Source organism: Boleophthalmus pectinirostris, unplaced genomic scaffold (assembly GCF_026225935.1).
Source record: "Boleophthalmus pectinirostris isolate CB_2022bp ecotype Guang Dong unplaced genomic scaffold, ASM2622593v1 HiC_scaffold_13, whole genome shotgun sequence".
NCBI classification, from domain to species: domain Eukaryota; kingdom Metazoa; phylum Chordata; class Actinopteri; order Gobiiformes; family Gobiidae; genus Boleophthalmus; species Boleophthalmus pectinirostris.
This window is the reverse complement of record NW_026571036.1, coordinates 30083727-30095399: the sequence shown is the minus strand read 5'-3', so window position 1 is coordinate 30095399 and position 11673 is coordinate 30083727. Positions and strand designations below refer to the sequence as shown.

The 11673-nt window shown below is 37.4% G+C and overlaps 1 protein-coding gene across 3 annotated transcripts; it reads right to left on the bottom strand.

The window, feature by feature from the left end:
- Positions 1-3489: 3489 nt before the first annotated feature.
- On the bottom strand, positions 3490-11179 carry yy1b (YY1 transcription factor b). Of its 3 annotated transcripts, none has more exons than XM_020933697.2 (5): positions 10504-11179; positions 8881-9043; positions 7382-7442; positions 6712-6870; positions 3490-5766 (listed from the first exon to the last, which is right to left on the bottom strand). In XM_020933697.2, the coding sequence occupies exons 1-5, from the start codon at positions 11036-11038 to the stop codon at positions 5584-5586; spliced, it is 1101 nt and encodes a 366-aa protein (XP_020789356.1). In that variant the 5' UTR covers positions 11039-11179; the 3' UTR covers positions 3490-5583. The 3 variants fall into 3 exon arrangements, with proteins under 3 accessions (XP_020789356.1, XP_020789358.1, XP_020789357.1); XM_020933699.2 differs by having other exon boundaries at positions 7382-7430; XM_020933698.2 differs by having other exon boundaries at positions 8881-9031.
- Between the last annotated feature and the right edge of the window lie 494 nt (positions 11180-11673).

Genomic DNA, 11673 nt, shown 5'->3' with positions numbered 1-11673 from the left:
GATATGTATGTCATTAGCATGGATCTATTAAAATAATGATTAGTCATTATTATTAGGTCATTAGTCATACTGTATCAGGAAGGCAATAACATCTAATCTCCGTGGTGAAACCAGGTGGTGGACCCTCCTCCACGAGAAAAGTTACACAGTGCTCCATTAATTTCAGTATTTTATTTAATTTTATTTTTTACACATTTAGAAAAGAGGAGACATTAAGCTCACAAGACAAGACTCATATTTGGATGTTGACAATATGAACTGATTTGATCATTTGTGTTTCTGGCACTGCTCCTTCAGATGTTATTTACGGTGATTTTCTCCTTTTCTGGTCTTTTTTCTTTTGTTAATGTATATTTATTGTATAGTTTCAGAAAAAATGTTTAGTGTCCATTTAATTAACTTGTGTGTGTGTGTGTGTGTGTGTGTGTGTGTATATATATATATATATATATATATATATATATATATATATACACACACACACATATATATATATATATATATGTGTGTGTGTGTGTGTGTGTGTGTGTGTGTATATATATATATATATATATATATATATATATATATATATATATATATATATATATATATTACACATACACACACACATACACACAGATATACAGTATATCCTTACCTCTATATAAATAAATAAGAGCATGCAAGCATCTATCCTTTAAAATGACCAGATTTTGTGTATTATTTCATGTTTTGTCGTTCCTTTAATCATAAAAAATAAGATACATTCAGACAGTTACTCTTACTTGAGTAGTACTTTCTCCAAATACTACTACTACTACTTGAATAATGCTCTGCATCATGGACACTCCTGCTCACCCACTGCACCAGACTATAGAGGGACAGATAATACTCCCTACAACTGTACAACAACTCACCCACTGCACCAGACTATAGAGGGACAGATAATACTCCCTACAACTGTGCAACGACTCACCCTTATGGAACAGATAATACTCCCTACAACTGTACAACTCACCGTAACCCTGTCCTAATCATCATATCAATTTTCACTGTTTTCCTTATGACTTCTTGTATAGAGCTGAGATTTTTTTTATTTCTATTTTATTTTGACTTGTACATTTACATTTATATAATTATGTTTTATTTGACCCCAGTCTCTTGCTCTTGCTACTGATTTAGAATTTATTATTACCATTTATATTTTCTCTCTTTGTTATTATGTCTTATTGTGATGTGTGAGCTACTGTGTCCAAAATTTCCCTTGTGGATCAATAAAATTTGTCTAAGTCTAAGTCTAATAATTTCTTTGACAACTACTTTGTACTTCTACTAGAGTAATATTATAGTAGTTATTTTGAAGTAACAGTATTCGTATTTGAGCATTTTCTTTCTTTTTTTTTTTTGTTTTTGTTGTTGTTTACTCCACCCACCTCTGTGTAGTTGTGATGACTTATTGCTTAGAAGCCAGATTCAGCACCACGGAGAGCTCCATCGCCTGCCGTGCACTTCTCTTTGTGTCCACAGGGCGGCGGTAGAACGTGCACTGAAGCGGCGTGTGCACAACAGATGAGCTGAGCAGGCAAAGAGACACGTGCACTTACACAATCCTGTAAAAGTAAAACAGGAAATTATACCAAGGCTGATGAAGCAATTTAGCTCGTTAGTATTTTAAATATGTATGATATTGATTTTCTAATGTGGCAAGTTACTCACGCAGAGGCTAACTGCTTCACGAAAAAACTATTTATCTATATGTTTCTGTATGCTTTTGTGGAATGAAATAAATATTTTAAAAGCCTATATTATGCTATTTTCTGATCTGTGTTATTATGTTGTTTCCTCCTCAAAAACATACTTGGAGCTGTGTTTTGTTTCATATATACATTTAACACACAAATCCTGTACAAAACAAAAACAAACAAACCAAAAAGACGCTCTGTTCCATCTTGTGATGTCATGTGGTAATACAGAAAGTGCTCCACTGCGTTTTTAAACTCCATACACCTTCACTAGAATCATATGGATGATTTTAGTCCTGGAATTGCCAATCTCTTATTAACTTTTAACTTTTAAACTATTAACCAGTTAACGGCAGCTGTTAACTTGTAAACAACCACTATATGACATCACAAGGTGGAATAGAGCATTTAGAATTTTGGAGACATAGATGAATACTAAAGGGTTACTCAAACACGTGTGGATGAAACAAAAGGTATGTTTTGACATTCTAACATTGCTAAAAGCTCACAAGAGTCCATTTTGCATAATATAAGCCCTTCAAATAAAAATAAAAAAATTGAATTTGAATTGAATTAAAAACTAAAAAGAAAGGTCAACACAGGTCATTGGAGTAATATTGGGTGTGATTAACCAGAAAAATGTTGCATAACTAATTCATTTGTGAGATATAAAACAGTGTATGTGTGTATTATTGTAAATTAAAGGCAGCATATTCACTGAGTGCGTATACATTCACATCAGTATCCCAGTTATCAGCCATATCCCGGTTATGGCAGTGTTTGAGATACATGCACCATGACGAAACCAGGCTACTCAAAAACCTGATCATAACCAGGACACTCATGCACATGTATACGCACTCATTGTAACACAAAAGGAATCCATTTTAATCAGCAGTCTGAAAGAATGTTATACTTTAATTAAGACTACAGCATCTTACTGTAATTAGAGAAATGGTCTGATCATTGTTTTGGTGCTGTTTTGAGCCCAGTTTAGTCCTGATGTAGATTTGGTCTGGTCCTGGTGAACCTTAAAAGTAAAGATTAATAATAATTTTGTGACACTGACATTATTAGAATGAAGAATAGATGAGTCAAATGTAGAGGCTCACAAAGGAGTGTCCTGCTCTTAAAGGGCCCATATTACACTCTTTTCTGATCTACGTTATGTTGCCGTTTCTTCATCACAAACAGACCTGGAGTTACATTTTGCTTCATTCACATGTTGAACACAGAAATGCATATTTAGGCTAAGTTCTTTTCTCAGACTAAAAATACTCCACCTTGTGATGTCATGTGGTAATGCAGTTAGTACTTAACTGTTTTTAAACTCCATACACCTGCGCTAGAATCATTTGAATCATTTCAGCCTTGGAATTGACAGTCTTTAATGAAGTAAAAGTAAATGGTAGTTGTTAATTTGAAAACTACACTTCATGACATCACAAGGTCGAACAGAACATTTTCAAATTTGTGGATGAAGATTTATACTCCAGGATTACATGTGTGAATGAAACAAAACACAACTCTGGGTATGTTTTGGATAACGAAACTACATTATAAAATGGTCTAAATTTCTCAAAAGATAATTTTGTATAATACAGGACCTTTAAAATCAAATGTTTTTTTTTCTTACAATGATGGTAACATCCCATAAGACAAAAAATTGCTGCGTCGATTCTGAGTCTCCACGACCACCAACTGTAAAATATTATATTAAAAAAAAACATAGTATTTGATTTAACAACAGTAAACAGTAGCCAAATTTGTAACAGGTTTGAATTACCCAGTTTATTGTGGGCAGTCGGGATACACGGGAGCCAATACCAAAGAAAAGGTTAATGTCCAAAGTCTGTACAATACATTCTGACAAACAAGTGCAGATCTTGCAGTCATTTCAAACCGAAGCGGGCTCTGGGTGGGACTATAATATTTGTGTTAATCTGTGTAAAGACAGTTCATAGAAAATAGAAAGCAACTGACTAAATCGGTTATCACTTGAATCACACCTCTAGCTATTGTCTATTGAATACAGCCATACAATACAAGTATACAGGTTATTCGGTGGTTAGAGAATTACAACTAAAGGGTATGAAAATGCAAAAACGTTTCCCATTGTGTTATAAGTGAAACAGGTCACACAAATTTGTTTATAATAATAATAATATAATAATAGTACGATCTCATAATGCAGTTTGAAAACAAAACACCATTCTTCTGAACATAGCCCAAGTTAAGTGTACAATATGCGCACTCATAAAATAAAAGCTATGTGACAAAATAAAATTACAATTAAAGGTCTCATATTACGCTACTTTCTGATCTGTTACAATGTCGATTCCTCATCACAAACAGACCTGGATTTGTGTTTTGTTTCACTCACACATGTTTAACACAGAAATCCTGCATATTTAGGCTGAGTTCTCTCAAACAGAAAACACACTGTTCCAACTTGTGATGTAACATGGTGATACAGGAAGTGTTTTTAAACTCTATACACCTTCACTAGAATCATGTGGATCATTTCAGCCCTGGAATTTCCAATCTCTACTAAACAAAAGGTTAAAAACGTAGCTGTTAACTTGAAAACTACCGCTTCGTGACATCACAAGGTGGAGCAAAGCATTTTAAGATTTCGAGATGTAGATAAAGTAATGATAAAGGGTTAATCAAACATGTGTGAATGAAACAAAACACAACTCCAGGTATGTTTCAGAGGAGGCAACAACATTATAACGTGGCTTAAAGCTCAAAAGAGGTCAGTTTTGCGTAATATAGGACCTTTAAATCCGCTGCCATTCCCTCAGCGTTCAGGTAAAAATATTATTCCGATGTTTTTCAAGTTCCTTCGTCTGGCTGCAAAGTGCCATCGGGGCCAGTAGGGGGCGTGTTTATATCAGTCAGTCTTCCTCGTCCGATCAGACAGCAGGACAAGTGTGGATGCAGGAAAACTGGGCTTAAAGGTGCATTGTGTAACTTGTCTAGTAGAGGGTGCGCCACCTGCTTGACTCCATGTTGTTTTTTTCCCCCATCACCAGGTCAAGTTAAAGGTCAGATTCTACTCACAGACATAATGCGGTAGTTTTGAGAAAAAAACAAAAAAACACCTGTACTCGAATAAATACAAGATATACTTGCTTAATGCCATACTGTGGAACATCCCAGAAAAGTAACACAAGCTTTACCACACCTTTAAAGCTGCAGTGTGTAACTTTCATAAAGCTGCTGTTATTGCTTTCTCTGGAATGTTCCCCAGTGTGGCATCAGACATTTCTTTTTCCCATTCAAATTCTAATTATTGCTAAAAATCACCTTTAAAAACACCTTTACAAACATGTCTCCTGAGTGTGAGCATGCTCGCCACTCCACAGATCTGACTAGTAACTTTGTCTAGTACCATTTACCTGCTTGTTTGTGTAGATATTTCTGCTGTGTACTGTTTGCATCCAATTATAAAGCTTTTTAAAATTCGTGAATCAGGAAGTGTGTGTTAGCATGGTAATTGTTGATGTGAAAAGTGTTTATAAAACCATTGTGGTGAATAATTAGGATCCTCAGAACGCATAAGAAAAGTGAGGAATAACTTTGGACCACTGCAAATCGTTTAAAATGAACTAGCTCTATTTTTCATGTTTTTAAGGCAATAAAAATCAGGTACAGCACCTTTAAGCTTAATGCCATACTGTGTATCATTCTCACAAAGCAATAACATCTCCACGGAGACAAGCAGATGCAGAAAAGCTACAGAGTGCACCTTTAAAGCCGAATCTTTCACAAATCAGTCTTTTGAAGTGTTTGTGAGGGGCCATTTGAATAGTTTTTCAGATTGGAGTCCACTGAAGCCTTCTTTGGGGCCTTCTCATTGGTTGTTTTTGGCCTTGGCGTGTGTGAGGATGTGAGACTTGAGGTTGGTGGACTGAGCAAACTTCTTATTGCAGCCGTCGAAGGGGCAGACGTACGGCCGGTCTCCTGTGTGGATCCGGACGTGTGTGCGCAGGTTGAAGTCCAGAGAAAAACGCTTTCCACAGCCTTCGAAAGTACACTGTCATAACAAAAGAAAGATTATTTTACTTCACAAGGATTACAAGGAAATTACTACGTCAGTGGTACAGCTGAATGATTTGAGAAAAATGGCCACACCAGCTTGTCAAAACCTGATCTTGTCAGAGTACCGTATTTTCCGCACTATTAGTCGCTCTGGATTATAAGACGCACTGTCATAGAATGGTCTATTTTCTAAACTTTTTTAACAGATAAACCGCACTGGACTTTAAACGAAACACAACAGTTGGATGGGTCAGTGGGACTTTGTTTGTGGAGTTCCAGAGGCCACAGTGGGGAGCCAGTGCAAAAAGCTTGAATGCGGTGTGTGTGTGTGTGTATTGGTGATGGTCAGAGGCGCCAATGGCACAGATTGCCCCAGGGCAGCTGTAGCTACTATAACAGCTTTTCATCGCAGAGTGTGGAGTGAACAAATAATGCTCTGTGAAGCACTTTAGGTTTGCTGAAATGCGCAATATAAATCCAATGGTTGATTAATTAATAAAAAATATAGAACTGCTATTTTTATGACAAGCAGCGCGTTAGTGGACCCGTCTTCAGATGTTGAGCTAGACTTGGTCAGGACTGCCTCAGATGGGGGATTTTATTTGGCTTGACTAGTTGCCCAAGAAAAATCCCTCAGCCTACTAGAGTTACAGATCATTTAAAAAGATCAGGAAGGGTGAAGCTTACAAAGTGCGATGCAAAGTGGATCCAAAATTATGAATATAGCTGGCATAAAAAATAACTCCCCGTACCAAGTAGCTACTGAAAATGGATTCTCTTTATAACAAAATGAATATAAGGCCATAAAACATTAAGACCTTGATTTTTCACACCATCAAATTTTACAGGTTTTATCACTGGGCCTTGGGGTTGCCCTGTTAAATGTGCTCAAATGAGACTCTGTAACAGACTTTATGTGCACAGGTGTCAGAGCAGTCACCTGGAAAGGCTTCTCCCCCGTGTGGACGAGCTGGTGCCTCTTTAGTTTGGAGCTCTCCACAAACGCCTTTCCACACTCTGCACAGACGTGAACCCTCGGCCCGTGAGTGTGCAGGTGCTTCCTCATGGCAGAGTTATCCCTGAACATCTTTGTACAGCCCTGAAGGGAAAACAAAGGGAGGAATATGAAGAAAGCAGAATTATTTTAGATAATATTGCGTGTCATGTGGTGATACAGGAAGTGCTTTTAAACTCCATACACCTTCACTAGAATAATTTGGATTGCTTCAGGCTTGGAATTGTCAATTTCTACTGAACAAAAAGTTAAAAGTAGCTGCTAATTTATAAACTACTGCTTCATGAGATCACAAGGTCGAACAGAGCTTTGGAGATGCAGACAGACTAATAAATCAGGACTGCTCAAATATGTGAATGAAATGAAACAAAACTCCAGGCATGTTTTGAGGAAGTAGCAACATTATATCATGGCTTAAAGCTCAAAAAAGCCAACTATGTATAATATATGACCTTAAATTTGTACAGGGGAATGGGGACACAAACATACAACATTAATGAAATACAAAGGTCTAACAAAAACATTTAATTGAGATGTGATGTTATGGTGCAATAGGTAATGGTTTTGTGAACATATAAGAAAAGAGAAGTCTTACTTTGTGAGGACAGGCTATTGTCCGCGGAGCATCGTCTTCTTTGATTTTTCTGGGTTTCATCCTGTAGAAATAAATAATCAGTTACAAACATATTGATCGGGTCGGGTCTGTTTTGCAGCCTTCTGCACTTTGGTTTTCACGATTAATAAGTAACTCCTTCGGTTTGGATCCTTCTGCTGAAAATGCAGTAGTTTTTTAAAAGGGTCTACGATCTCTCTGAAGATTCAAAGCAAATTCAAGTGTACAGAAACACTCTTTAGAGAATACAGAATGTGTTATGTTTATTTAAGGGATGAGAAAGGACTTGGTAGTTGAAAATACAGAAATGTAACCTCTTCATTCTTGCCAAAATATACAAAGCAAAAGTCCCAAAGGATGTAGACAGTCTGTAGTGATGTAATAGTGTGATGTTGTTATTGTTTTCCCAGGAATGTTCCACTGTTTAGCATTAACTGCATCCAGCAATGGTGTTGACATTACTAAAAAAATATCTTACTTCCTTCTTACAGTTGTCTCTCCACAGATCTGACTTATATATTTGCCTGACTGCATTACTAGTTTGTCTCCATGGAGATTCATGTTTTGTACAATACACTAGAACATTCCAGGCAAAGTAATTACATCTCCATGGAGAAAAACCAGTGGCAGAAAAGTTGCTTAGTGCACCTTTAACCATTCTGTGTAGTAACTCGTCAAATTAGAAATGACTAAACCAGGACTAACACTAGACAGGACTATGTAGTACTATTTATGAAGCACCGAATAATATATGGTGTAGTGTTGTCACAATACCAAAATTTCAAACTCGAAAGTAATTAAAAAGTACTTTCTTTAGGCCAGACTTGTCAAACTCAGGCCTATAATTATATTTGGCCCGCGAGATCATTTCAAATATGTGTTAGAGCTGGTCCACCAGCTACAGATCGGCTATGGAGACATTATTTATTTAAAATTTTGTTATTATTTTGCATTATGCTTGTTCTGGATTCAATGTTTAAGCAAAACTATTATTATACATTTATTTCAATAAGAAAAGGTTTAATATTACATATCTCGAAGGAAGAGAAAACATGCAGATTTTGTTGAGATTTTTCAATAAATATTTGGTTTGGCCCACAGCTTAGTCTCAGTTTTTAATTTTGGTCCGCTGTGAATTTGAGTTTGACACCCCTGCTTTAGACAATATAATGCCATTTTCAACATTAGTATTTTCTTTTCTATTCCCATGTGGTGTTATATCGGTGTAATCCCTCAGTGGTCCATGGGTGTATACTAGTCTATGTGCTCTTATACTTGTTCTGATATGGCTCAAGATCATTCTAAAGCTATTCAGGAAAAGTTCATTTCTGTAGGAATGTGATTTTTTTTTTTACTCTCAATACCTGCCCAAATGAGGTTTGATACTACTTTGACTAATACCTGATTTTCTATACTTTTGAAAACCTTATATAGTGGCAGCTGAAATTATAAAAACTATCATTTCTCAATATTGCACTCACCTGGCAAACTCGGCGAGCTGTTTGGGGTCGGACAGGTCGATTCCAGGGATACCACCAGGGGGCAGCTTCTTCCCCGTCATGTACTCGGAGTAGTCTGGAGGCGAGTTCTCTCCCACGATCTGCTCCTCCACCACAGACTCATGATCAATGTCTTCAGAGTATCCTAGGAACAAGTTACAGAGACTGAACGGATAAAATACAAGCTTAAACTAGCTACACACACAAGGACACCAAGTCATAGTCATAGCCATAGAAAGTGTAACAGATTATAGTAAAACAGGAGAAATAAACTACTATGAAAACTGTTGCATTATAATAAACCAGATTTAAATATAAGCAAACCATTAAATTTGAGTAAGACATATGTATACAAAGCTGATAAAGTTCCAATAACTACAGTCTAACCTAGAATAAATTGTGGTGTTAAAAACTATTGTGGAAAGTTCAAAATGTGTTTATAAAATTTAATATAGCTATTTCTTTATTATGTTATTACACCTCCCATGGCTATGGTCAAATAAATATACATTTCAGTACATATTATTGTTCCATTATATACAATTTAAACAGAAAATTATTGAAATTTTCAGTTTAAATGGGTAATAACAATATTAAAGAATAAATAAAAATACAAAACAATACAAATGAAAATAAAATGAAATGATAGCACAAAGTTTATGCCAAAAAAATCAGAAAATGTGATAATACATGCATGGCAAACTAATAATTAAACAATACAAACAAAAAATCTCATACAAAATAAAAATTTAACAATACATTACAGTCATAATATTATAAACTTGTGATTAGAATGATTTAATTTCACATTCTTTTCGTTTTATCTGTTTAAAATGATCAAAACAAACAAATCAATGGTCCATTTAACTGCATGCGCTACATCAGCAGTTAAATGACTGTCCACGTTCCACCAATCAGAACAGAGCTGCGTGACTCACAATGTACAAAGAAAACAACAAAAATAAACCAAAAACCAATACATACACACCTACCAAACATAATAGATTTAATTTGATGTTATAAATGTGCTTTAAACTGCATTGCGCGCCGTTTTTTAATGATAACTAGGTCAGGAGTAGCAGCATTGTTGCGTCGGCCCGTAGTCAGACAGGCTGTGCACAAAGCAGCTTAACCATTACCAACACGCGCAGCCAAATCGATTATAAACTGCAAACTACATGCTTTTTGCGCTTCTAAACGTTTCAAAACTGTTATATTGATCAGTCAGGGGCACCATTTAGTTAAGATTGTGTGTTTAAACAGAGTGCGACACGTTTCTGGGGCCTGCAGACATGCTAAAGGCGCAGCTGTGGCTCCGCTTCGCATAGCTCGCCCCTCGCCATCGCCATTTTTTCGGGTCCGCCGCCATACTTACTAGTATCGGGGAATATGGCGGCGCCCAGTAACACCTAAAACATGGCTTCCCTTCAAAACAAAAACATTTAGCTGTCTATGTGTCAGGTTCTGCATCGAAAACGTGCATTAGTTGTCGCTTTAAACGGCGCGCAATGGACCTCTCCAGGAAATAGACAGGCGCAGAGGACAACGCCCAGATAACGAGGCCTATGAGACATGCAATAGAAATACTAGAGCTGCTTTACTTACCCGACGCCCACATTGTGACAGAAAATTCCCCTTCCAAAGTCTTAATTTGCACTTGTTTCTGCTCCCATTTGCGTCCCCCGGCGTCCGCACCGCTTAAATAACTCTTTTTGCCGGATTTTTTCCCACCGGCGCCGCCTGCTCGCTTCACCCGACCCATTGCGCCTTTCCCGGCCACAGTCACCAAAGTCTGCTCGATGTATTCGTCCTCAACTCCCGGAGCAGGTACCGGGATGAGGATCTGATCTTCGAACCCCCCACCTCCATCTGCGTGCAAGTCCGAGTCGTCTCCTCCGACCACCTCCTCGCGGGTTTGCACCAAAATAACTTCTTGGTGATGGTGCATGCTCGGGTCGTCTGTAACCAGCGGCTGAAGCGCGATCATCGGCTGCCCGTCGTCGTCCTCATCCGTACCAACCACCGTAGTCTCGATAGTCTCCACGGGTATAGTCTCAACCTCAATTTCGTGCAATTCCACTATTTCTGCGGGCATTTCCGAGCCATCTGTCTCAATGTACAGAGTGTCCCCCGATGCCATGTTGTAGTGCGCCAGTTTGCCTGTCTCATCCACGCTGCTTTCCTAAGTGAATTTCTGGCCAAAGCGCACACACCCCCTGCTCTGCTCGCTGTCTGCAGTCTGCGCCCTCTTCGACAACAACTTCGCTCCTTCCCACGCCAAATCCCGTCGCCACTATGCATTTCTGACACGGAAAAAACGCGAGATTTCAGAGACTGAGAGTTCTCGCCATTGCGCAGCAGAGGGCGCTAAAGCTTACAAACTAGAATGCAAATATTACACGGAAATTGTATTATTATTTGCATGGTCTATTTTTATCCGTTGCTAAAATTGAAAGTAATTCTAAAGCAAGTAGTGCAAAATGTAATAGTTTATAGCAGGGACATTCCAAAACTTCAGAAATTTCACTTTTGTACACTAGATGGCGCCAAAGCTAGCATTTACTTCTACCGTAGCCGATAGTTTATACTCAAATCAAATTATAATATTATAAGTAGGTTACATTTAATTAGTCTAGCTTTCTAAAAAGGTGATTAACAGTACTCTTAACTTGCACTTTATGTATTTTGTTAATGTTACCCACAGTTAAACGGCCCATATTACACTATTTTCTGATCTATGCTAGAATGTTGTTTCCTCATCATAAACAAGCCTGG